The 26,219-nt window shown below is 41.3% G+C and overlaps 1 protein-coding gene across 4 annotated transcripts in view; it reads left to right on the top strand.

The window, feature by feature from the left end:
- Positions 1-4,065: 4,065 nt before the first annotated feature.
- Positions 4,066-26,219, top strand: part of PRMT8 (protein arginine methyltransferase 8) — a 71,614-nt gene continuing 49,460 nt past the window's right edge. For 2 of the 4 annotated variants that reach the window (XM_087767023.1, XM_009474073.2), the window contains exon 1: positions 4,653-5,301. In XM_087767023.1, coding sequence (XP_087623149.1) covers positions 5,227-5,301 — 75 coding nt within the window. In that variant the 5' untranslated portion in view covers positions 4,653-5,226. Of the gene's footprint in view, positions 4,217-4,494; positions 4,548-4,652; positions 5,302-26,219 lie in introns of those variants that run through there. The other 2 variants (XM_087767021.1, XM_087767022.1) reach the window with 2 other exon arrangements.

Raw genomic sequence — 26,219 nt, 5'->3', positions numbered from 1 at the left:
TAGGGATGTGATTTAGAGGTGGACCAGGCAGTTAGGTTAATGGTTGGACTCGATGATCTTAGAGGTTCTTTCCAACCTTAATGATTCTATGATTCTATATGACAGAACATTCCAGTGTAATAAATGTAACAGTTTAACATTGGTCCAGGCCATATGAATGTTATCTGTGATACAAAGTGCTATTCTATTTTACCTTCTGTCTTCAGCCTTTTCATCACTGCTTTTCTTTGCCTATCATGGCTACCCTGTGCTTCCCTATGCAGAACTTTGCTACACATTTTTTCACCTTCTCTGCCAGTGCTCTTCTGCCAGTCCTCCACCTGACCTCCTTCCTTATTCATATTTTCTCTTCTTCTCCTTATTGGTCCTTATATTTCCTGTCCATCATTCAACTGGAGCACTGCTATTGCCTCCTACTTGAAATGATGCCAAATTGTCAATGTTTGAATTCTTACCTACTTCAATTGGAATCATCACAGCAGCAACTTCATTCTGTCTTCTTCCCCAAAAAATTATTTTGGGGAGAAAGTTTTTATCAGAGGAAAAAGATGTTCTCCTGTTCATATATATCCTTAGCTTTATCTTTAGCAGATCCCATATTTCACTGATGTTATCCTCAGGCACAGATGCACAATTGAAAAAGAAAGGCTTTCCTTGATGTATAAAGCACAAAGAAAGGTTAGGCTTTTTTATGTGGAGGGACACTTCTTTTGCTCATATTGAATCTGAACTTCCCAAGCCACAACTTGCAGCTGTTGCCCTTTTTCATATCATCCAACTGTACCAAGAGGAGTTTGGCTCATCTTAGTTACAATCCTTAAAGCTAGTCATAAGGCACTACTGGGTGTCCCTTGACACCTGCTTCACCAAACCCAACAAGCCCAACTCTCCTCGGGGGTTAGTGCCCTAAGAGACCATCGTAGTAGTCTTTTACTGAACCATCTCCAATGTATCCACCTCCCTCTTGAACCAGGGGACCCAGCACTGGACACAGAATCAAAAATGCAGTCTCACCAGTGCCAAGTAGAGAGAGAATCCTACTTCCCTCGCTCTACTGGCCAATTTCCATTTAATGTAGATAATTATACCATTTGCCTTTTATGCAATGAGAAACCATGCTGAGTCATATTCAGCCTAGCGCCACCCCCACCCTGTAACCCCCAGATGTTTTCCATCAGGACAGCTACGCAATTTCTCAAGTCTGTACTGATGCACATGATTATCCCACCTCAAATGCAGACATTTGGATTTCATCCAAGCTAATGACAAAGCTGGCAATAAGTCTGAATCTTCTGAGGGCCAGCACGGTATTATTGCCACACTCAGCAAGTAGCAGAGCAGCCTCAACCACAGCTGCTATTATTGAAAATCTGAAGTAATAAATGCTTCCCTTTCCGTTTTCTCTTCAGCACCACCCCACTCCATTTGTAATACTTTGTGACCTTCATATGTACTTATATATAATATATTTAAATTCAGAGGATGCTTTTGACATCTCCTGGCTTTGTTACAAATGCACTTTTACTACCATGACATTTTCTTCATTACAGTACTCTTTTTCTTGAGTTCTAACAAAACAGAGGATCAGAAATATGTTCCCAAGCTCAGTTCCAATGGCCAACTATCACCCTTAGGTAACCACAGATGTCAGCAGGATTTGTGTTCACATGTGTGAGGGCAGAATTTGTCCCCTAAACTGTATGAAAGCTCATATTCCTCAAGTTCAGTGTTCCTGTGAATTTCAGTATCAACAGGAACTTGCACTGAGGCCCGTATTCAAACTGAAGGACTGGCCAAGTATCTATGTGCACACAGACATCTGTATGTGTAAACACGCTGCTTTCGGCCTCTTAATTGATATTGCTAATTGATGCTTGCAAGGAACAATTTCTACCCATGACTGATTAAAAAAAGTCCTGAAGGACAAATAGTTTTCCCTTTGGAATAAAACAGATTAGAGCAAATGGTGTGTGTTTTCAAAGCAGTTTCCTCAAGCACATATAGAACATAAAAGGAGGAGTGAGGACACCAACCATCTGGCAGACTTCCAAAGAAGTTCAGGACCAATACATTCATGCTTATGCTGAAAACTATGAGACTGGAAGGTTTTCCTGGTATCTGTAAAGCATCAGCACCACATTCAAGGATGAGCAGTCAGGTATCATCTGTGTTGACAAAGAGGTGGAGGAGGATAAGAATAGGTGCCAGGGCAAGTCATGCAGTATCTGAAGCAGAATAAGGAAGGATATATTAAATCTCTGCCTCCCAGTTTTGCCAGTTGCTGAGTGCTTTTGAAAATCTGATGCCTCATTTAGCTGACTAAAGAGTGATTGAGCTGTACCACAAATACAGACCCAGCTGTCAGAGAAAACTGGAAAATATATCCTGGAGTAGTTTTGAAAAATCTAATTATTTTTCTCTATATAGAACACTGGTTTATTTTGAAAGATTTAATTAGGCTAAGTTTAGCCGTGTGTATCACCTGAAAATAGAGTAGAAACACTAAAACTATGTAGGTTAGCCCAAATACATGCTGACTAAAACTTCATGCACTCAGTAACCACCAGCTGTTCACGACATAGCAGAGAAAAACAATGTGACAAAGATTGCAGAGACATTAAATTTTTATTTGCAAATTATTTTTTTCCTTATCCCTCCACCTAGAAGTCCATAGCCCAAGATTGTGAGGGTAGCTTTGGAATACTCTAAAATAGCTTCTATCAGCAATGGCTATAAGGGTTTTCATGTTTGAGGGGTTTTAAGACCTTCAAGAGCTCTTTGAATGTCCCAAAGAAGAGGGGGAATGGCCTGCTTCCACTTCTGTCATCATTTGAGCCTCATGCCTAGAAGGTGTGAAATAAAGTTCTACTTTATAAACTAAGGAGGTGTGGATGATTACTGAAAAAATTAGCGGTGGTGCAGAGCTAATGAAAGAACTTGAGGTGTTACAATAAATGTGAACTGAAAGGATTAGCAGGAAACCGGAGGCTTGTGAAAAACTGAATGATCAAATGGCTCTGCAATGTATCTCAGAGGTCCAGTCTCAAGCTGTATAGCATATGTGTCTGTAACATACTCTCACATTCTGAAACCTTTGCATACAGTATCATTGTGCCCTACATGGCACACTCATTGTCACGACATTTCAGCATACCACACACCTTCTGCTTCCCTGGGTTGCTTACTTCTATGTGATTTATTACAAATCCCTGAAATTCATTGCATACCTACTGATCTGTGTCTGAACAAGAATTTGTGACGGTCATTCAAGTAAAAGGGAGAAATTTCCTTATTTAATTTTCTTGGCCCCACCTCCTCATCCCTGTGGGGTAGGAGAATAATTTTACTCTCTGCTCTTTAATTCACATTCTCTATATCCATTCGCCCACCCCCAGGAATATTTCAGCCTCTTGTGTGCCCAGGGACCTCCTGTTGTTTTGGCAGTACTTCATGGTATGTCAGTATTCCAGAGGTCAGCTAAAGCTAAACTCTAATTAAAAGACATTAAAATAGGCTGCAGGGGACAAAAATTCAAGACCCCAGATCTATCATGATCTGTTACTGATGTAGCATCTGAGCTGGCTATGTGCTTAAAATATGCATCGAAAGTAATCTTTCAAACTTCTTCTTCAGGTCTCCATTGGCACCCCCAGAGGAAATTATTTCAAACTGTTCAGAGAGCAGCAATCCTGTTCTGGTCCTTGAAATCCTTTGAGCAACACACATCCACACACCAGCATTATTTTCTCACCTCCTCCGTATAAAAACAAAACAGAAACGTGAGAACAGTGGGCTGGAGATGGAGCTGCGGAAAGTGAAGTTGGAAGGATTAATTATGTAATACGCCCCCTCTCCCGCCCTTACCCACAGCAACACGAGTGAGGTAAAGCTAATCCTCCCAGCTGACAACTCAGAACTAGAAAGTTCCCGGAGGAGTGAAAGCAAGATAAACGCGTAGGGAAGGTGGCAATGCACGCCCACAGAGGAAGATGTCATTAGGAAAAGGCTAAAAAAAATGTTCAAAACACCGTTAGCCCTTTCCCTCCCCAGCAAAACCTCTCCCTCCACTTCCCCCCCTCCCGCCCCCCACCCCTTTTCAGCAGGAGCTGCATCCGGACCGGGACGATATTTCTACAGTTCACGGCTCTCTGACGGAGTGTGGATCCTGCTGAAAAACTTCAAGTAAAACAGAAGCTGGGAGCACACACACGAGAAGGTATATTAAGAAAGCAGGTTTGCCACTTAACTCGGAGGAAAGAAGCTGGAGCAGGCTTCTTCGGTTGCCCTCTAAGAGCCTTGCCGAGAGTCCTTGCAAAGAAAAATGTTGCTGATTCAAAAGAAGAGGAGGGATGGGAAAGAAAAAAAAATGTGCATGCCTGTGTGAGGGGGAGACAACGTGTGTGTGCACACGTGTGAATGCGTGCTTGTGTGTGAGAGGGTGTAGGCGACGGGTGGGGGGAGCTTGATATAATGGGTTTTTTTCTACGAAAGACACGTGAATGCAATTCCCAGAGAAGGGCACCAAGCTCTGCCCAAGAGCAGAAGGGGTAGGGAGAGGGAAGGGGGAGAGGGAAGGGGGGATGGAGGGGGGGAGGAGGGGGGAAGGGGGGGAGAGGAGGAGGAGGAGGAGGAGGAGGGAGAAGGAGGAGGGATTGCCATTTCAGAAGACATTCATAGAAAGAGGGTGGCAAATTCTGTGACCATCTTTAAAGGAAGTTTCCTGGGACCTAGAGAGAAAGAAAGAAGCCCAAAGAAGGAAAATAAAGGGCTATGATTTCCTTGTCCTGTTGCTTTGTCTCTGGCTCCCTCTGCCTCTGGAAGAGTAGCCACAGGACACAAAGATGCCCAGCTGGTCACTGCACGCCCAAGTTCAGATTAGCTGGTGCTTCTCTCCTGTTTAGCCCGACTGCTTTCTCTGAAGGGGAGGACTCGCAGCCCAACAGCCTTTCAGTTTAACCTGAAGAGTGTGTGCCGCCTCTCTCCCAAGAGCTCTCTGGAGGTGGAAGAGAGGGGAGAAAGAGGAGGACTTGAAAGTGCCCGAGGAGCTCCCGATGCTAAGAGGAGACAAACATTCCCGTGGACGACGCAGAAAGGACAAAGCTGACTGATTTATTGCTGTTCTCCGTAATTTTTTTTCTCCCTATTCTTCGGCGCACACCAGTGTTTGGAGATCTTTGAAAACACAAAACAAAACACCCCGAAGCCCCAACCCCTTGGCTAGCTCTTATGGGAATGAAACACTCCTCCCGCTGTCTGCTCCTGAGGAGGAAAATGGCGGAGAACGCTGCCGACAGCACCGAGGTAAGGATGCGCGGCAGAGCCCGGCGCCCGAGCTCCCCCAGCCCCGAGCATAGACCCCTTGGCAGAAGCAGCAGTAAGTGCAGATAAACTTTCCTGGCTCCTTCGGCTGGCTCCTGCCCCCGTTGCTGGTGTGATTTCCTGCATGCCCCCCCGTTCCCCGTAGGCAGAGAACTTTGCACCCCGCTGAACCCCGCTGAACCCTCCTGTCGCTCCGGCTGCTTCCCGGAAGCCGCCGCCTTACGGCTGCTTCCCGGAGAAGTTGGGTGGGCCGGGCGGCGGTGGGGCTCCGCGCGGGGTACGGGAGCCTGGGAGGAGAGAAGCGGAGGTGTGTGCGGCGGCAAGGAAGAGGGGCGGTTATTTGTGTGTTTGAGAAGGCTGAAAGGGACGAAGACGGACCCTCGCGACAGCACCATGGCCAGCTCTGAGTGCTTTTCGCCTGGCAGAACGCCGTGGAACCTTTGCTAGGATTGTTTGGGGGACTTCAGCAGTATCCGTCTCTCTGCAGCCTTCTGCGTATTACCAAGCGGAGCTGCCCGAGGCGCAGGAGGAGCATTCCTCCTTGCGCCCGGCTGGCCTGAGCAGTGCCGAGAATAGCTTTACGTTGCCTTTGGGCCGAGAGGGTACCCTGCGAGCTCTCAGGTTTTCTACAAATCTGCCCCCTCCCCCCCGCCCCCAATTACCTTCGGTTTCCTCAGCCTTTCCCATCTCAGCAACATTGGGGTTGAGCAGCCCTTGTTTACTTGTCTAGGGTTGTCTTGACCTCACTGAGACTTCTCAAGGGATACAGCAGTATGCGAAGTCTCAGATCTGGAAAAGCAGAAGGATGCAGGGTGCAGTCCCAGCTTGTCTGGGAGCATGTGAGAAGGAGACGGGAGAAAGCGCGAGCGTGTGCGAAACTCCCTGTTTCTATTAATAGACTGTGCCTAGCACTCTGACTGAACACTTAACACATGGTTAAGCGATATGCAGCACAGCCACGTACAGACCCCCAAGGCCGTTGCACCCCAACCAACTTCAACATGCACGGGCAGCACTGACCCCCCTCCCCAGTTGCCCTGCAGAGGTAATATAGAACAAAAGCATCACTTCAGTGTGAGTGAGCACATGACTATTCCCTCCTCTATTCTTTCAATGTGCCTGCCAAATGTCTCCTCCTTTCAGATAATCCTCCCAGTAGGTGTCCTGCTCCCTCATGTGTTCCACATTTCTCTTCCTAATAGTGCTCTCTCTGCCTGACCTTCATAAATATGCCTCCTTTGCCATGACAGGTGAAGAGCAAATTTTCTTAAATGTGATGTAAGCACTAAATCAAATAACATGCCTGCTACTGCATTACAACCCCATAGAGTACTGTTTGCAGAAGAGGCATCTATAAATAGCAAGAAGCCTGGCTGCACATCTGTAAACTGTCATAGTACTGACAGCACGTAGTGCGTTAAAGGTCCCAGGATCCTGGGCAGTATTGCAAGGTGAAATGTACAAGCACAGTCAGTTCCTTTCAAAGCCGTTTTTCAATAGAAATGGTCTTTAGACAGGGGAAATGGGTGAGAGGAGCTCTTTAAATATTCCTGTTCTATTTCAATTCACTAATAGTATATTTTTGTTGTTTAACCGCCTTTGTCTTTCTGCTTGTGCAGTGCTGCACACACTGCAATGTCATTTTACGGAGAAGGCTTTCTTAACAACGACAATTTCATTCCAATGCTGCACACAGGTTAGGAGAATATTAAAACACTGTGCTTCCTGTCCTCAGAGTACCCATCAGTGGCAGATTTGTGAAATGACAGTGAAAATATTGCAGATTAGGCATATCCTGCTGCACTTGTACGTTAAGAAATTCAGAAGGGGTACATTCATAACGCCTGTCAAGATATTTTCTATTTTATTAATTTTCATATTTGTGATATTAAGATCTGTTATGTACTGAGAGAAGTAGTCTGCATACCTGCAGATTTAGAAGCGCACCAAGCAAAATATGCCAAGACCTTTGAAGCTCTATCACTCATCAAGCATCTATATTTAGCGAAGTCGTATGATACCAGTTTGATCTTCAAACCTGTATTTCTCTAGCTTTCTCCTGAAGTTAGCAAATGTTCTGTGACAGAAAGAATACAGGACAAAGCGTTTCACTTTTGGACTTATCACAGTGTCAGAGAAAATTAGGAATTAGTATAAATTTGCTTCATTTGAAATCAGTGGGGTATCAGTAATATGCATGATTTGATTCTCACTAAATTTCTGAAGTATTTTGGTGCCATGGTGATAGGCATGATACAAAAAATGTCAGCTATAATGAGCAATGAAGAGTTAAAACATTTAACAAATGGCCAAAATGCCCCACTCCCAGATAATTCCAAAAATCTTCTGGTTATTACTCAGATTGATTTGAGCCAATTATTTGTTACCTCTTCATAGTATTTTTTTTTTTTTAAATCTACCACAACTAAGAGCATTACTCAAACCTATGGCCAAATATGGCAAGTGTACTGTTTCAGTAGTAGGGCAATTTAAAAAAATACATTAAGACAAAGAACATAGACACTGTATGAGAAACTTTTTATTCCCTTAACTACCCTCTGATGACCATAGTGCTAGCTCATTAGCCTGAAGAGCTTAAAGAAATGATGATGACAAATACAGACAAGGGAAAAGCCAAGCTACAATAAGACAATACTCACTGTTTCCTCAAACAAGAATACAGGAGAGTAGAAAAGCAATAGCTCACTAGCATAACTTTCCAGTCAAGGAGGACACATCATGTTACCAGGAAACTTACAGAAATGTGCTCGCATGGTGCCAGATTGTACAGACATTTACATTATATCCCTATAGCCTAGTATCTTGATACAAAACATAGTTAAGTGAATGGAAGTGTTGTCACAGGTGCTGTTGGATCTTGGATCAGGCTCAGAATAGTTTTGTAATTTTATTGTACTGATAACAGTCTGATGTCAGTCTGTCTGCCTGAGTTTAAGTGGAATCAGTGGGGTTTTGTATGTGTTTATAGCAGCCTGAGAGTACACAGTGCTTTGTATAAAAATAAAAGTCAAGGGGAATAAAATCATAAGTCTTTTCTATTTAGAGGCTCACTGAACGCCATCCTTGCCCCACTAATAGGAAGCTTGCTGGAATGGTTCAGAAAATCTTTATTCTCCTTGGCCATCCCATGAACTTCAAGAGAAGTTCCATTGGAAAAAAAGCTGTAGAATCTCTCCTCAAGATATAAAAATGAACCTCTGTATCTTTAGTCATGAAAGAAGACTTGTCTAAATAAAATAGGACTGTTTGCATAAATAAGAGATCCAGAATTGAGCTCTCTGCAAATAATTAAAGGCACTCAGACAGAAAACAAAGTGAAAGAGAAATTGTGCTTTGTAGAACATACGCATGAAGAGTCTGCAAAATTCATGGTGCTGACCTGCTGTAGATTTTGGTTTCTGGGTCTTTTTATTTTAAATGTATTAAATGGAAGCCATATTAATAGTAGGCCTGATATCAATGATGGGAAACAAATTGAACGAAGTGAGATTTCAGAAGCAGTGTGCCTTAATGTAGCTTGTGAACCTATGCCAGGTGAAGGGAACAGCACAAAGTGCCAGGGTTTATGTGCACATCAACAGACATATACATCTACCTGTAACGGGTTAGTCATTAGTCGCTGACTGAAACAATTCTAGAACCTGAAACTGGGCTGGTTTTGTACAATGCAATAACGGCAATTCTTATGCTGAAGACTTCACAGTGTCTGCAGAGAGAAAAGATGCCTGTTTAACCGCTAAGAATAGAGACATTAGGTGATTTATTAATGGCAGCAATATAGAGTCCTCCCTGAATGTCCTATTTACAAAGCTTGGATTTTGGTTAGGAAAAAAAATCTTTTGAAGATTTGGGGTAACAGGCATAATAGACATGCTTCCCCATACAGATCAATATAACTGGCACAGTATCATGAGATCCAGGTCTGTGACAGTAACTGCTCTGTTATCAGAAGTGGGGAGATTACAATGTCCCATCTGTATGGAATCAAGCCATACTACTACTGAGGGGAGAAGAGATTATAAAATCTGTTGAAATCATGAAATCTGTTTGTGATTCATGAGGAAGAAGAGGGTTTTCTCCTTAATAACTTATCAAAGCACAAATGAACAGAAGCAGAGCAAGAGTGTGCCTAACAGAGAACAGTGGACTGAATTTATTCAATAAACGTAAATTTTGTTCCTGGCTATGACACTGGATGATCTTGGAGATATAATTGAATCCCTCTGAGCTTTCCCATTTATATTGTTGAACTCCATGATTTATTTCTGAAAGGTGCTGTAGAAGATTATCATTTGGTGTTATTAAATTGCTTAGAACACCATATATGAATGACCATTAATGAGTGGGTAATGTTTACCCACTAGCGAAATAGCGCTGCTATGTGGTGTACTTCTTAGGCTAACAGAAGTCATGACAGATCTGGCGTGGTGTCAGAGAGCTAGCTGAAGCAGCAGCTTATGACATGTCTTTCAACCTCACTGAGTAGTGTGCCACATGCCTGTCATATAACTTTGAACAGGAAAAGTTGTGGTAGCTGGTGTGTGCAGGTAGTATAGGTGACCTATAGAGACCAGACCAGTGGCCCATGCTCTAGATGTTTTGCACTGCTGACAAGGCAGTCAGAAAGCTCACCCATGAGGTCAGTGAAGAATCTTTCACTGTGGGTGTAGTCAAATCCCCAAGGGCTATAGAGGCAGCTCTGAGTTACAGCTGGGAGTATTCCACTTCACCACATTTTGATGTGCACTGTACAGTGCTCCTACTAGGACTAAGTAGCCCATGCTATTTAGGCTAGTAATAAGGCAGTTCTATTATAGTCATGGGGGCTTTTTTGGTTTCTAGCCAATTCAGGAGTGGGGGAGCAGAAATGTGGCTCTGAGCCATCTTCTCCTACCGACTTCAGCTGTGCAGAACATTAATTTAGCTCAGCTGAAGATCTCAGTGTAGTTAAATGCATTCCATTACTTTCTCAAATTTAATACTAAAAATTCAAGATATTGGCCATAATATTTTGGCCCCATTGAAGAAAAAACTTTTGGTTGGCATTAATAATATAATAGGATCAAAAAATGTTTATGCTTAAATCGCTCAAAGCAGAGTTTAAAAATAAAGATATCTTAGCATGGATCATCCTCTGCCAGTACAGGGTTGTTCTAGTGAACAGCATTTTAGTGTCAAAAAGACTGGTATTTTTTAGAAAGGGTATGGTTCATCTTGGTGACATCATGGGCCATATCATATTGTGTCATTGTTCTAAAAGAGAGGTTCCCTGCTAGTGAGCACTTTGCAAAGAAGTTGCTATAATCACTCTTTTTTCTAATCTCAGTCTGTGAAAAGCACCAAATTCTTCAGAGAAGAGTGCAAGAAATTCTGTAGATGACCACCTTTGTAATTGTTCTATCTCCATGCCTAAAGTGAGCTTAGCAAGACTGAATCACGTGCCTTCTAGAGCTTCACCCTCAACCTGATTGTGAAAGATGGAGGCTTGTGCCGTTACTGGTACAGGCAGAGCAGAGAAATACAGAAAGGTAAAAAAACACTGAGCCTAATCTTTTCATAAGATTTTGCTTCAGCCTTTCTGAGTTTGCAACAAAGTTCAGTCCATTGACTGTGATGAACAGCTAAAGGGGGTGAATGATGAAACTGGTTGCTCCTATCTGATTCCACAGAGAATCCTGCTGCCTGCTGTCTTGCTCACTGTCTTTGATGCCAGCTTTATTTTGATCTAGAGTTTAGGATAAAATAGGATTGTCCTTTCTATAATTTTCTTTCTTCTTTGGGAATAACTTCTAAACAACAGAAACAAGAAGCACTCATCTCAAGGAAGCAAAGAGGAGATTGCCCACTAAGTGGCTGAGTTGATGGCCACAAGGGTGTCTTCACCATGCCAGAATGGAGCAATTGCTGACTAATCACATCCTACCTGGCTTTTTCCTGTGTTCTTGAACAGGTACCGATTGGCTCCATGCAGTCTCTTGGCATGCTATTGCTTTCAAGCTGTTGCATGGGAGCTGAGACAACTTTCTCACTTCACAGTGACTGAGAGGATGGGCATTCTTAGTATTTCAGTTTTAAACTGAGATTTAAGAGGTGTAGAAAGATGAAGAATGATGGCTTTATTTATTTCTTATAAGCTAGGTTTTTCAGGTCCCAGTTGTGAAAAACCTATCTCAAAAAATCCAAATTGTAAAAGATATGTACAATTTTGTCTCTTCCATAATCTGCATGTTTCTAAAAATAGAAACTCAGCTTGAAAATCTGGAATAGAAAATCTATTTATCTTCATTTTATTGCATCAACAATTTGGAGATTTAGAGACCAGAATTGGAAATAAGGCAGACTCACTTGAAGAAGCACTCACTGCCAAGTTTGCTTTTCTGAAAAGTCTGTTAACTGCAGAAATTAAAGATGATTTTGCTTTGTATTTTGAGTGTGAAATGTTAGGTGATAATAAATAAAATCTCAATGTCCTTGCTTTTCAAAATGAAGAGAATATTTCAGTAACAAAGTATTTGCAAGGAAATTATGGTGGGAATAAAATGTCTAGCTAAAATTTTAGACAGAGACACAATAAAGACGGTGAGGAGAATACTATTCTCCCTCAATTAAAATATCCTGTCCTTCATTTAAGACATGCTCTTGGAAGTTTGTGTATATTGAGGACCACATGGTACCTGGGTCTTTTTCTCCCAGAGTGAATTATTGTTTAAAAAGGGGCATTACCACCTTTTCTAGCCATTATTCATGGAAAAGGAGTTCCTTAAGCTTTTCTGAGAAAGGACAGGGAAAAAAAAAAACACTTGGCATGGAGGCATGTATTTTCTAAGACATTGTTTTATACCACTGTCCTCTTCAGCTTTTTCTAGTGGCAAACTTTTCATCATAGTGCAGTTGGCAAGCTTCACATTCAGCATACTGTTTGTTCTGGACCATACGCTTAAGTTCCTACTGCTCTTCTTGTCCTGTCCAAGGATCCAAGTATATCTGAACCATTCTGTCACAGTTCCCCCTCCCTTTTTTAAAACAAAAAGTATCATTTCCCTCTCTTGTAACAGTACGATGAAAGTAAACATATACTGGTTGGGAAGCAGTGGTATATAGTGGTCTCCAAGGATTAGTGTTGAAGTGTTCCTTCAGTGCCCACAATGCACACTTGGGATCACATGTGGCCTAGGAGTTCTTCTGTCCTTGTCCTTTTCTGGCCATACAGCTTATGGTTCATCGCTTCTAATAGCACCAGAAAACTCAAACCCAGTCTCAGAGCCCAGAGTAATGTGTGACCAATCAGCGCCTTCCAACAACTATCCACCAGTCCAAACTTACTTCTGTTGTGGACCTTCATTTCTCATTTAGAAAGGAGGGGAGGAGACCCTACCATTTATTTCAGTTTCTAGTTGCGTCCTTGTACTATTCATCAATCCATTGCCCTGAAGCTTGACCCCAGCTTGGGATGAAGACCAGCTACTGATTTTCTTTTCCTTAGTCACTAATAGGGAAGTAATTAACTCCTCCCATAGCTCCTTCTGAACTACTTCTATTTGAGGACCATATACCTCATGATTGTGCCCTGTATTAGATATTACCCTGTCTGAAGTATAGGATACGTACTTTTTTTTTTTACTCTAATCTCAGTTACATTGGGATATATTGGATTGGAGTAATGCCATTGAGTCCTTTATAAATAGGGATCACACTCAGTGTCACTGCAGAAACACATAAGTTTTGGTTAGAAAGGACTTCTATAGAACAACTCGTGCAACCTCACACTCAGTCACCAGCATTAGATCATGTTGGCCATTGCTGTCTCTACCAAGTCTTGAAAATCTCCAAGCACAGAGATTGCACTGCCTCTCTAGGCAACCTCTTCCAGTGCTGCACAGACCTCTCTGAAAAAGTTTTTCTTATTGTCCTATCTGAACCTCCCAAACTGCATGTTGTGACGTCTGCACCTCATTATCTCATCTGCTGCTATTGAGAAGAGTTTGTCTCCATTTTCTTTTTAACTGTCTTTCAAGTACTTGCAGACTGCTATTAGATTGTTGGTTAGCCTCCTTTTCCACAAATCAAACAAGCTCAGCACACAGTAATCTCTTCTTACAGGTCATCTTCTCAGGCCCATGACCATTGTATTATATAGCATCTTGCTTACCTCCTTTTAACTAAAGCTCTGGCGAAATGTTATGAGAATGGAAACGAGGAATATTTTCTTAACTGAAAGAACTTTATAGCAGAAGACTAACTGATTAAATGCACATGGCCAGGTAGTGTCAATAAAGTGTATTCTGCAGAAATCCTTGTGAGTGAGCCCAGCTGTGTATCTGTCATGTTTTAACTTGGTATTTTGGGTTAGTTGTTTCTTATTTATTTACCCTAGAAAGAGAGAGGTCAAATCTGAGAAGCAGCAGTGCTTCTTACCCACAGTGTGCATCTCGTATAACTGTACAGCTGAAACAGCTGTTTCAGAAGGAAATCAAATAAGATAGTGTTAGCCACATCATAATATAGTTGCCTCCTTAGGAGTCACGGTGTTTTAAACTTAATTAGGAGTAGCTGAATTTACAGGCAGCATGGGGTGTTCAAAAATTGTTAGGGATGCTCTGCCTATTGTATTGTTGGGCCTTAAAAAATGGTAAGGGCTGTCATTACCCTTTCAGTTCTGTTGGCTTTGATATAACCCACTAGATCCTCTGCAAACCAGAAGCAGACCAAGACTGTGAAATAATAAAACTGAGGCACAAGAACAATTATTGGGCAGAGAAGACAAAAAAGGGAACATATTTTATTGTGCAAGAAAGTATGTTGCAGAGTAAAATTTCAGCTAAAACCTTTTCAGCTCTGTGTAAGTCTGATGATCTCTTAGATTTCTGGGATTAAAAGTGGCAAACGTGAAGTTGCCCTCAAGTAAAAGCCCTGTTGCGGAAAATCATAGAATCATAGAATTGTTTAGGTTGGAAAAGACGTTTAAGATCATCGAGTCCAACCGCTAACTTAGCACTGCCAAGTCCACCACTAAACCATATCTCTAAGCACCACATCTACCCATTTTTTAAATACCTCCAAGGATGGGGACTCAACCACTTCCCTGGGCAGCCTGTTCCAGTGCCTGACTACCCTTTCAGTGAAGTTTTTCCTAATATCCAATCTAAACCCCTCCTGATGCAACTTGAGTATTTATATATATAAATACTATATTTAGTTATGAAACAGAATGTGCTTTGTACATTTACTGGAAGTCAAAGGTCATAAGGAAATTATTTTGTGAAGGTGGAAAAGGAAGTAGGGAAGAGAGGAGAGAGGGAAGAAGGGAAGAAAAGCAGGCAGGAAAGTGGGTGGGCAGGGAGGGAAGAAAGGGAGGGAGGATGAAAAGGAAGGGAAGAAAGGAAGGAAGGAAAGGTAGGGAAATACAGTCAACATCCAGAGAAGCTGCTCATTTCCATAAAAGCAAGAACAGTAGAAATATATACTTAAATTTACTGTCAAAAAGTCACAGAATCAAACTGTAACTCCTAAAAGCTGGTCTTACCAGTAAAAGACCAAGGTGAAGAACACACTGAGTACCTTGGCCTTTTCGACATCCTTTGTCACCATGGCCCCTGCCCCATTTAGCGATGGGCCCACATTTTCCCTAGCCTCTCTTTTTGTGCCTACATACTTGCAGAATATTTTCTTGTTGTGCATCATTGTCCCGTTGTCAGATTCAACAAATGTCAGGAATTAAGGAGCTGTAGGTGGAGGTAGCAGAAGGCCATCAGGAGAGTGATTCAATTCACCATTTTACAGCTTGTAAATAAGGAAATAATAGGGGTTTTTGCAACAGCTGGTAAGGTCTAATGCAAACCTCAATTTCTCTGTCAGAAAGAGAGAATAAAAACAACGTTGACTGGTTTCTTACTATATTAGTCAGTCATGGAATAAGAAGAGATAGTATGTAATTCTAGCCCTGTGATTCACCCCAACCAACCATCAATTAGGAAAGAACATAACACAGAAAAACACAAGACTGTTTTTAATAAGTTATCAAGGTGTGTGTATTAAAGCTTCCTTGAAATTCTCCATTGAAATTTGCTTTTACCAGCATTGTCCCACAAATGGTTAATCAATGGTTATTCTCACAAATAACTGACTTACCATACTGTGAGGGAGATAGACTCTGTCAGTGAAAGTTTTTCACCCACTCTCATACCTTTTACACACACACATACTGTCTTCTGAGACCCACCCCAGTCACCAATGAGTAGAGCCAGGAGAAAATGCAACACTCCTCACTAGTCTCCGTGTCAGGATCTTGAGCAGCAGCTCAGCTCCAACTCACCACAGTTCCACCACAGGCACTCACACTGCCTCTTACCTCACCTCATGTTTGATCACAGTCACATTGTCATTGCTGAACTTGGCATGTTACTGAGAAGATATTTTCCTAGCTTGCTGTTTTAACTACGTTACCCTTCTATTAATATCTAATCTGCTGAATCTTTATATTCTATTAAATCAAAAAGCCGATTGTCATTTTCAAGGCCATTCGAACCATGTGTCCTGCTACTTGTCATGTCTCATTCACTGCCAAGAGGTTAAGTCAAGCCTCCAGTGCCAAACTCTATCTCACACTTACTAGATTTTTCAAACATACTTTAATGAATATAATACTAGTACTGCGACAGTGTGTATACAGTTTTAATGAAGGTTAGCCTAGAACTTGTAAAACTAGGCCAATTCAAAATGGGTTTTATGTTTCTGTTTTCTCTGTATTTGACACTCAATTTCTGTCCTGCTTTTCTAAGAGAGTTTTTGTTTAAGCAGATAATGGGAGATGAAGAGAGAGAAGGATTTTAAGCAAAGAAGGTGCTTTTACTTATTACTGTGAGATTTTCAGGAAAATGTGAAACTATTCTTCTAGGATTTTTTTTTTAATAGAAGGCATGCTTTCATGTAGCCTCAATACAGTTATTTTATTGAAGAAAAAAGTCTCTGTGCCATCTTTCTACTTGATAGGTCTGTTCCCTTCTCAAAAGAAAGCCAATAATGCACCTTAGCGCTCATAAAATATGTCTTTGCCACTTTGTAAAGTGGAAGGCAAAAGTATTTATGCTTGCAAGATCTATTTCCACCAGGTAAAACTGAGTATTCTAACCATGCCTACTGGAATTCTGCATTCTGATCTCAAGACAGGTTTACCCTTATGTAAATGCACCAGTTTCAGCAGAATTATTTGTGATTTATACAGATTCAAAACCAGCTCACATCTATATATAAAATTGTATTGAAAAGGATGAATCACCAGTGTTTTTGCTCAAGAATAGACTTTTCATCATTCTGTTTCGTGATTGTATAAAAATGTTAGGAGTATACTTTCTCGTATCCCTTTCTTAGCTGTGTTTAAAAGATAGGTCTGAAATAGCAAAAGCTTATTCTCTTGTTAACACAAAGCTATACAAGCCTGATTTATATCAACAGGACTATCAACAACTGCACTATGAAATACATAGAGATACACTATATAGATATCTTTTTAGCAGATGTAGTTCAGAAGTTATTGGAGTTAACATAAATTGCTGGAGATCTTTGAACACTTCAGTAAATATGCTATTAATAATGCAAGAAACGCTGAACACGCTGGTTTGCTCATGTGTGTCAGTAGCACTCAGCATGATTATTTATTGTAGAATCAAGCTCCATACTGGCAGGATTTTTAAAAACACTCATCCACCTTGTATAATATGGAGCAAAAATAATTCCACTGGAACTAGTGGGATTGCTTGTGTTCTGAATGTTAGATACATATCCAAGTTTCTTAAATAACTGCTGAAAACACATTGAAATGAATTGTGGTATTTGCAGCCCTCTTGAGAACAAATATGCTACCCAAGCCTGGAGTTGATGGGTTATTAATATCAGTCTCTTACAATGAAATTTCTCAGACTAGGTAAACCAAAACCAAATAATGTTTAATGGCCAAATATGAGCAAGTGTACTTCATTAGGCTAAATTTACAGAGTGCTTAAGGACATATATGTTGTCCTTGCTATAAATGAGGACTAGTCTGTCTCAGAAGTACACGATTGCCTTAACAGTCTGAAGAAAGATTAATATTTCTTTGTCCATTACTAAGCAGACTTATAAGAAACTTTCCTTTACCAGGGTTTTTTAAACTTGAGATTTCAGTTTAATTAGCTCCTTCAATATGGTTACAAAATGCCATCACCATTAAAAAAACATTCATAACCAGTGTAGTTCCAGAGTCTGGTAATTAACAAATTACCAACAAGATATCCAGTCACACTGACACAACAGTTTCTACTCTAACACTATTTCAAATCAAGAAAGTTACTGTACTCCCCATCTTAGAACTAAAATGCAAATACAATACACAAAACTAGTTCTGAATGAGCAAGACTAAGCTATTTAATAATTCAGTAAGTGCCTTAACATTGTGATCATTTGTCATTTGAGCCACACAGAAAAGCATGCAGTTCCTTAAACACACATTAAGATGCTTACTTACAAAATAACTTACCATGTGTATGTGTCTTTATACATATACATATACACACAATGTTTTATATTTACATAAATTCAAACTGCGTATTATACTGTGACTTTCATTTCTTTGTGCACCTTGGTTGTCTGTTTTATTAGAACTATGTCAGAGAAGACACTATTGTGCCAGTGTGGGCTCATATACTGTAAAATGATAAAACCTGGTTAAAGTCTTATACCACATAAAGTCTTATGCCACAGATATATAGATAGATAGATATCTGTTGACAGGGAAACTCTGTTTAAAAAGGCATTTTCACAGAGAAGTCCTTCTCATTCAATAACATCCTTTATATTCACTGTCTTCCTCAGTATGGGTGTTCTGACAAAATTCAGTTTAGTTGTGGAGAATTACAGGAAGATATAGCCTTCCATTTAAAGTTGAAATAACAAGCTCACATTTCAGATATAATGCTAACAAAGCTCTAAAGTAAGTTTAAATTTAACTAACCTGGTGAACTGTTAGGAATACAAACTCCCAATTCAGAAAGGGAGCATTTAAAAATATTTGTGTGTTTCAGTTTAGATCATTTCCAAGCAGTCACACCTTTGATTCAGCAATTAAATATAACTCGTCTTGTTTTCTTAAATTCTGTAACACCTACACATCCCAGAGGTCAGAGAATAAGACAGTACAATTGCAAGTCAGACGAACTCAAGTAAAATGCATAAAATGCAGTTTAGTTACTCTCACAGAAGTCATTGATTTGAACATTTTTGCCAGTAAGAATACATTGAGAAATACGTAAAAGCCTGGTTCTCAAAAATATTTTTCCTTCAAAACCTCTTCAGAAATTTAGGCGCTGTTACTAGCATTCCCTCTGAGTCACTCTGTTCAAGCACCTTTCACCATGCCCAGAGAATCTCCTGTAGGCAGAATATATTCAACTCAAAAGTACAGAGCAATTATTTATTGTCTAACATATCAAAGGCAGTTAGAATTAACAAGTTATTAGGCAAAGCATTAATATGCTTATCATTCCCAACATAAGACACACAAAGAGTCTCTGCTGGCCAGGTAGTCATGAAGCAGGTGGTGAAGGGTCAGATTCTGCGGCTACTGAGAACGTTCATGTTGTTTCATACTGCTTCATGTTCATGCTTCATGTTGCTGTTGCCATCTTTAGGCTCCTTTAGCATGTTATGTCTCTTCACGTTATTGTTTTTCTTCCTGAATACTTGAACTTTAAATTTGTGTTTCACTTTATCTTTCATGGCTCTATGCTACAGGCTTTGTCAGAGCTCTCTCTTACCATTCAGGATTTTTCTCAGGAGTCTGAGCCAGGCAGCTGATCATTGCTAGGCCTTGAATCACTGCTGAACCCCTAGGAGGAGGGGTTGGAGGCTACAGAGAGTGGCATGCAGCAACTAGGAAGCCACTGAGCTGAATGGGTACTTCTGAAAACCATAGGTGTAAATTTCTGAATATTTCTCTGCCTACATACTGTTAAGTGATGTAAGAAGCTCAGCCCACCTCCTCCAGCCCAGGACCTCTCCTGCCTGGCCACTGGAGCCCAGCCTGGTGCCCCAGGGACCCAGGACCTCTGCCCAGGCTGAGGGACATGGCTGACGCTTTCTTGTTTGCAGGTTCAACCAGTGACAAGGCCGTGCATGTATCCCAGACACACACACACAGAGCCACACAGAGAGGATGCCGACACAGGCTGCCACAAACAAGGCGCTGCCTTCAACAGCACTTACATACAGGACTCACGTAAAAGGCAATCCACAGACAGCTAAGCCCCTGCCTCCTCTTCAGTGGGCAGAGGCAGAAGGTCATTAGTGCAGGCACACACACGCACATCCCCACTCTCGAGGTTCACAAGCACACACACGTTTGCAGATCCCTTGATTACCAGCATGGCCCCTCTGCCCATCTAGCACCCCCGCCTGGATCCTGGGCCCCCTTACCTGGCCCACAGGTTCCCCAGCTTGCTGGCTAGTCCAGCTTGGTGTTCACTGCAAACACGCAGCACTCACACACTTGTCCCTCAGGCACTCCACATTCACAAGTCGCGCTGGGCGTACAAGCACAGACCCGCTGCCCAGGGGACCCTGGCACAGACCCTAGGCCTGCCTAGTCACTGGCTAGTCCAGCTTAAAGTTTGCTGGTGAATACACATGTGCACCCCAGGCACACCAGAATTGGGGAAGACACAGACTCTGCCCCCGCAGCCAGCACCAGGCACACGGGCAGTGGCCTGTGGTCCCGCTCCAGCGGCACTGAGCTCCTTGCTTGCCTCGCTCACGCTGTCCCCCCGACAGCTGGTTTTGGGAACAGACACCATTCCCACTCCAGTGGCTGGGGGTTAAATATCCCCACTGCCTCCAGCAGCAGACGCAGAGACCCCACTCGCTCCAGTCACTGGCACCACAGGCCAGGGGTGCCCACCCCCTGGTCTGACCCCAGAAGCTGGCACCAAATTCCCCTCACGCACACACAGGACTCACCAGTAGCTGGCACCGAGTTCTTGCAGCACACGTTCACATGGGACAAGGGGTGAGCATGCACAGAGAGATGCTTAAGAAAAGATTTAATAAGAAGATATAAGAAGCTAGGCTGGACTGCAGTGATGAGGCGCAGGGCTCAGCTAGGCAAACGTACTGACCAACCCCATTTTATGACTGACTGGCCCCACTTACACCCCGTTCTGTCTACCCCCCCTTTGCTTCCCCTTTCCCCTGCGCATCCCCCACCCCAGGGCTCTACAGCTCTGTTGATTCCTGCACCCCTTGCAGTCCGGGGTCCCCTGGTATGCAATATCATCAGTTGCAAAGTCCAGGCTGATCTTCCTGGAAGTGGCACCTGTGGATCCTTGATAGCCCATCAGTTAGCGTGTGTGGTGAGGTTCGTTTCTTGCATTGTCTCCATGTTTGTTTTGTCAGGTCTGTGTCTCCATGTGTTTTGTTTCTGGTTTCCCCCTCTTCCCCTTAGTTTCCCAACTGACAGATCCCCAGTCCGATCACCTCGCTGGAATAAACTTTCTCACACTCTCACGTGCCCTTATGAATTGATGTGACTGACCAAGTTTGGTTCTCATCACTGCCTCCCTTGTCATGTCAGTCAGGTTTGTGTCCCATTCTTGTTCATGGCTTCCTCCTTTTCTTATTGTCCCTGTTGCATTGGAAAAGGTCCTTGACCAGATACCCTTAAAGGAATGACACTCTCCTTCCACATACCCTTCCACATACCTTTGAAATCCTGGACCTCATCTTAGCTGTACTGTATGCCTGTAATTGCTTAGACATTTATTCTGGTTCTGCACAGATATTTTGTATAGGTTAAATTTAGGGATTTTGAAAGGTTTACCTGGGATTATACTACAATTGGAATGGCCAAATGAATCCTGTATTTTTGAATGATGAGTGTTCTGCACACCACACATATTTGTATAATTTAAACCAAGTCTGTAGTTTATTTAAACCAAGTCTGGGACTTATTGTGCATATTGTACAATAAGTTTGATGACTCACAAATGCGCTGGATTTAGCACATACAAACCACAATTGTCTGTGAGCAGGTCTGGCATTTCCTGAAACAGGAAATCATAGACAATACTGTCTATGTCCAATAATATTGTCTATGTCCAGTCATAGACAAATATGATAACCCTATGTTAAGTGACTTAAGACTCTAAACCATACTGAAATACTGCAGATAACTATAGATCCATTAAGAGAATTAATGGAAAAATCAGTTGTACCTTGTAGATTATGCCAAATACGCATAATGTATTAAGTCATTAAAGTCTTAAAAAATATCTGTTTTGCTTCATTTAGAATCTCAGTGTAATAATAATCATGAAATCACTGTTATGCTCTTCATTATGTATGATCAAGACCTATCTTTCTTGGAAGCCAAAGTTATATCCCTACATAAATCCATGACCAGTACAATCTTACAAGGACAGAAATAAATGCTACAAGTACCTAGTTATGGTGACAACTTTCAAGAGGATTTAGCAATTCTGAATTGTACTGAGTGTACAGAGTATCTTTTGTATAAAGAACGAGAACGGTTCTCTAGCAGCTAGTTTCTCCTAAGTCATTAGCAATATTTTCCTATGTATGATATGTCATGATATGTCATGATAATGAACATCAATATTAATCATATTCTATAAAGCACCATTTATATTTTCCATGCTGTATGTTATATTTAGGGCCTCTTGACTGCATCTGACATTTTTCATTACTTGCAGACTTTTCAGAGGTGTGAAAGTCTAATCACTATTAAAAACACAGAGTCCACTGGAGGTCAAAGTTTCTCTTAAAAGCCACTACCACTTACAGCTCCGCTAAGGGGATTGTGAGTTATAAGTGTATAGGAAGAGCGAAATAACAACAGAGAATTAATATTTTTACCAGAAAGAGGAAATCTGGTATGTGATTCCTGTTTCTACCCATTTCCTTGTTTGGTGGTCTCAAATCATGAGGGAAAATAAAACCAGAAAATAGTTCAAACACTGATTTTACATCCAAATAAATTTGAATAAGCAAATCAAGGCTGGAGAAATGGGTTGACAGGAACCTCATGAAGTTCAGCAAGGAGAAGTGCAAAGTCCTGTACCTGGAGAGGAACAACCCTGTGCACCGGTATATGCTGGGGGCCACCCAACTGGAAAGCAGTTTGGCAGAAAAGGGCCTGGGAATCCTGATGGACACCAGGTTGAACAGGACCCATCAATGTGCCTTTGCTGCAAAGAAGGCTAATGGTATCCTCAGCTGGGTTAGACAGTATTGCCAGCAGGTTGAGGAAACTTCCTCTTTATTCAGCACTGGAGAGGCCACACCTGGAGTTCTATGTCCAGTTCTAGGCTCGTCAGTACAAGAGAGACATGGACATACTGGAGAGAGTCCATCAAAGGGCCACAAAGTTGATTAAGGGACTGGAGCATGTTTCATATGAGGAAAGGCTGAGAGAGCTGGGAATGTTTAGCCTAGAGAAGAGAATCCTCAGGGGGGTCTTAGTAATGTATATAAATAACTGAAGGGAGGATGCAAAGAGGATGGAGCCAGGCTCTTATAAGTGGTGCCCCATGACAGGACAAGAGGTAGTGGACACAAACTGAAACACAGGAGGTTCCATCTGAACATCAGGAAATACTTTTTTACTGTGAGAATGACTGAGCACTGGCACAGGTTGCCCAGGGAGGTTGTGGAGTCTCCCTTCTTGGAGATACTCAAAAGCCATCTGGATGTAGCCCTGGGCAACTGGCCTGAGGTGGCCCTGTTTGAGCAGGGGGGTTGGACCAGATGACCTCCAGAGGTCCCTTCCAACCTCAACTGTTCTGTGATTCCATGAAATCAAACACAAGATATCAATAAAATTGGAAATCTAAGCGCTTTATATATATATTTTATGCATTGCATTTTTTTCTTTCCTTGGTTCGTATTTAAAAAATCCAGTAAATTTAGGAATCTGTAACAAAGGAACACAGTCCCTGTGTTTCCTCAAACATTCAGTCCTGTGAAATGCTGAGTGCGTTCACGTCTCTATTGACTATGTTTTCTTTTACACCAGATGAACTGAGGTCTCAATAAAATGAAAAGGACCAGTGATTTATTACAGTCACTGGATTGTACAGTCTGCACAATTCAGAACAAAGGAAATCAAGACAATTAATCACTTAATGTATTTGCCAACAATTCTCTATTTAGCTTTTATCACTTTGCATTAGTTTAGTCTTTTCACTGCTGGATATGACTTCACTATCTCTGACACCAATTTAAGATCAAAATCCTACTTAATAATCTGTTTTTAGTGAGAAATCCTAGGTTGAATAAAGATGCTATTATTTATTTGGACCTTTTTAAGGAGATAGGGAGATGCTGTTGTCAGTTTCCTTTGTTCTTCCTTTGTCTTTTAATCGTTTAGATCTTTCTTCATGATATGATCTTCAGAAGAAACCTTATTGCTATTGATATACAATTTGTGTCAGTCGTGCTGCTGCTGGCAGAACAGTGTATTCCTCTTGACTCGAATCATGCTTCAGAATTATGCTGAAAATTACTGTTGTCAGTAAAAGAAAAATAAGCACTGTTTTTTATTTGTTGCTGAATGGTTTTACCTCCAGTGATTCAGTGTCTCAAGAAAACCCATTTTTACAAGCCTTTTGCAATGCTTAAGTTCCTGAAAAGGTTGAAGAGTTATTCAGGTCACTTTTTTGGGATATTCTTGATGACAGTAATTTGTTTTCCATGATATTTTAACAAATATGCACAACTCGTTGGTTGGGGTCCTGATGTTCTCTATCATTGGATCAACAAATCTTTATTATTTTCTATTGTTATTATTTTACTTTAAATGGGTGAACTAAGATCTGGATGCTGCTCACATAAATTCAAATGCTTTAACAAGATATCTGAGTTGGTGGCCTACTTGTCCTGTCTAATCCACAGAGACAAACACCTCTGAATGGCAGCTCTGCCCATCTCAAACCTGAATCATACTTTAAAGAAGCTTCTATTGATCCTAGATGGAGCCTAGGGTAGCTCGTCTGCCTTCAGTAATATTACTGAACCAAACAGTGGTTTTTTTTTCATTTGTATGACAGTCCTGAAAACATATTCCTCTGATTCATAGTCCTATGGAAAATCCCGGGTTTTTTCCTGCTTTTCACATTTTCAGAATTTTCTTCCTGTCAAAAAGCTCTCCCTCCCCATTAATTCTGAATGTGCAGCCAGTTCAGAAGTGAGAGCTGATGCTTCTTCTCCTCTATCCCACTCAGCTGCCAACCATTGCATGAACAGGATAAATATTTAATGAAACAGGATCCCAAGAAGACTGATATGTTTCAAAAAGGAAAAAAACCCCACTCTTCTGTGTCAATAAAACCTTGAAGCACCTTGAATCTTCTCCCACTCTCCATGTTAATGTACTGTAGCTTCCAACAGTTGTTACCGAAAATAGTAACCAAGAAAACTCTCCAAACCAAATGATAGTTTAGAAAGCCGACATTGGTTTATTGCAGCGCTGAGTGCATGGGGGATCTCTCCTCCTAACATGCACACCGAACAGGACTTCCACGATACATTTATACACAAAAACTGCAAAGCTCTTTCTCTTTACAATGATTGGTTAGTAATTTGCATGATTCTATTATGGAAAAGTTTCTAAAGCCTTAATCGTCCAAAACCGGTTTTAGGCAGACATGTAACTATTCCTTCAGACATGTAATCATTCCTCCCTCCTCATCTCATTGTTTGAGTTCCTCCTTATCACATCCTGCTTTCAGTCTGTCAAGCTTTACAACCCAGGAGATACTACTATTGAGACCTTTGACATGCAAAATTTACACAAAAGGAGAAAAGGGGCCTGATCTTTTACTGAATTGTTTAAGTCTTTGGTATCACAATAACCACTAGACAGGCTGCGAAAGAGGTTTATTTCTTGGGAATGAGGTTTGAGTAGTACTGGAGTGAGCCAAATGCTGTTCTTGTGGTCCTGAGATTCATGAAAATGATAAATCAGCTTTGGCAGATCTGAATTCAGTGACATAGCCAGCAGCAGGCTATAGGGAAACCCTATTTTTGCTTCTATTATTTTTCTTTCTACTGTTTTTTTTTCCCTGTCTTAAATCATGTTAATGTTCAGAAAACTAGCAAGTGAAACTTTCAGTCCTATCCTTTGACTCCCAGTTATCTTAGACAATGCACAGATTTTGATGGAATTTTTTTTTTTTTGGCCCATCCACCAGAACATCAAAAGGGAAGAGAAACTGAAGGCCTGTTCCACCATCGGAACACAGATGGGGTTGGTGCAATAAAAAATTTTGTATTGCTGTACATCATGCTTTGCCCATACTGTGGCTACAGAACAACAATGCCAACCTCATATGTGGAAAGGTGATAAGACTGGCTAAAAAAAGGCACTGAATTTGCGTCAATGCATTCTTTTTATAGGCCTTTCAGTACCTGAAATTTTTACTCTGTGTTTTCAAGGTTTCTTCGCAACTGTGAATAGTAAAAACCTTTCTAAAGCTAAGATTCACTCTAAGCTTTTAGTCACATGAATCGGTGAAAATCACAGGTCAGAAGCACTTTAATCAGCGAACATCAATCTTCATGCTAATCATCCTATTTACACAGCATCAATGCAAGACTAATTTGAACAGAAGCCCAGTTATACAGATCTTTATACTGTCTACTTTTTCTGCTCATGTTGTCTCTAGTAATTTCCTTTCTGCTCTACAGTTCTAAGTGAAGACACTTCTTCAGTCTGTAGTGATTCTACAGCAATCATTTGAATTACTTCTCTATTACTGCATAAAGGGAAAGATTAGCCACTCATGCATGTACATGCAAGTCTTGGCTTCCCATGTGCTCCTGTGAATGCACTAGGC

Source organism: Nipponia nippon, unplaced genomic scaffold (genome assembly GCF_047370975.1).
Source record: "Nipponia nippon isolate SJK-2023a ecotype South Korea unplaced genomic scaffold, ASM4737097v1 scaffold_3, whole genome shotgun sequence".
In the NCBI taxonomy this organism is placed as follows: Eukaryota; Metazoa; Chordata; class Aves; order Pelecaniformes; family Threskiornithidae; genus Nipponia; species Nipponia nippon.
This window is presented reverse-complemented; position numbering and strand designations above follow the sequence as displayed.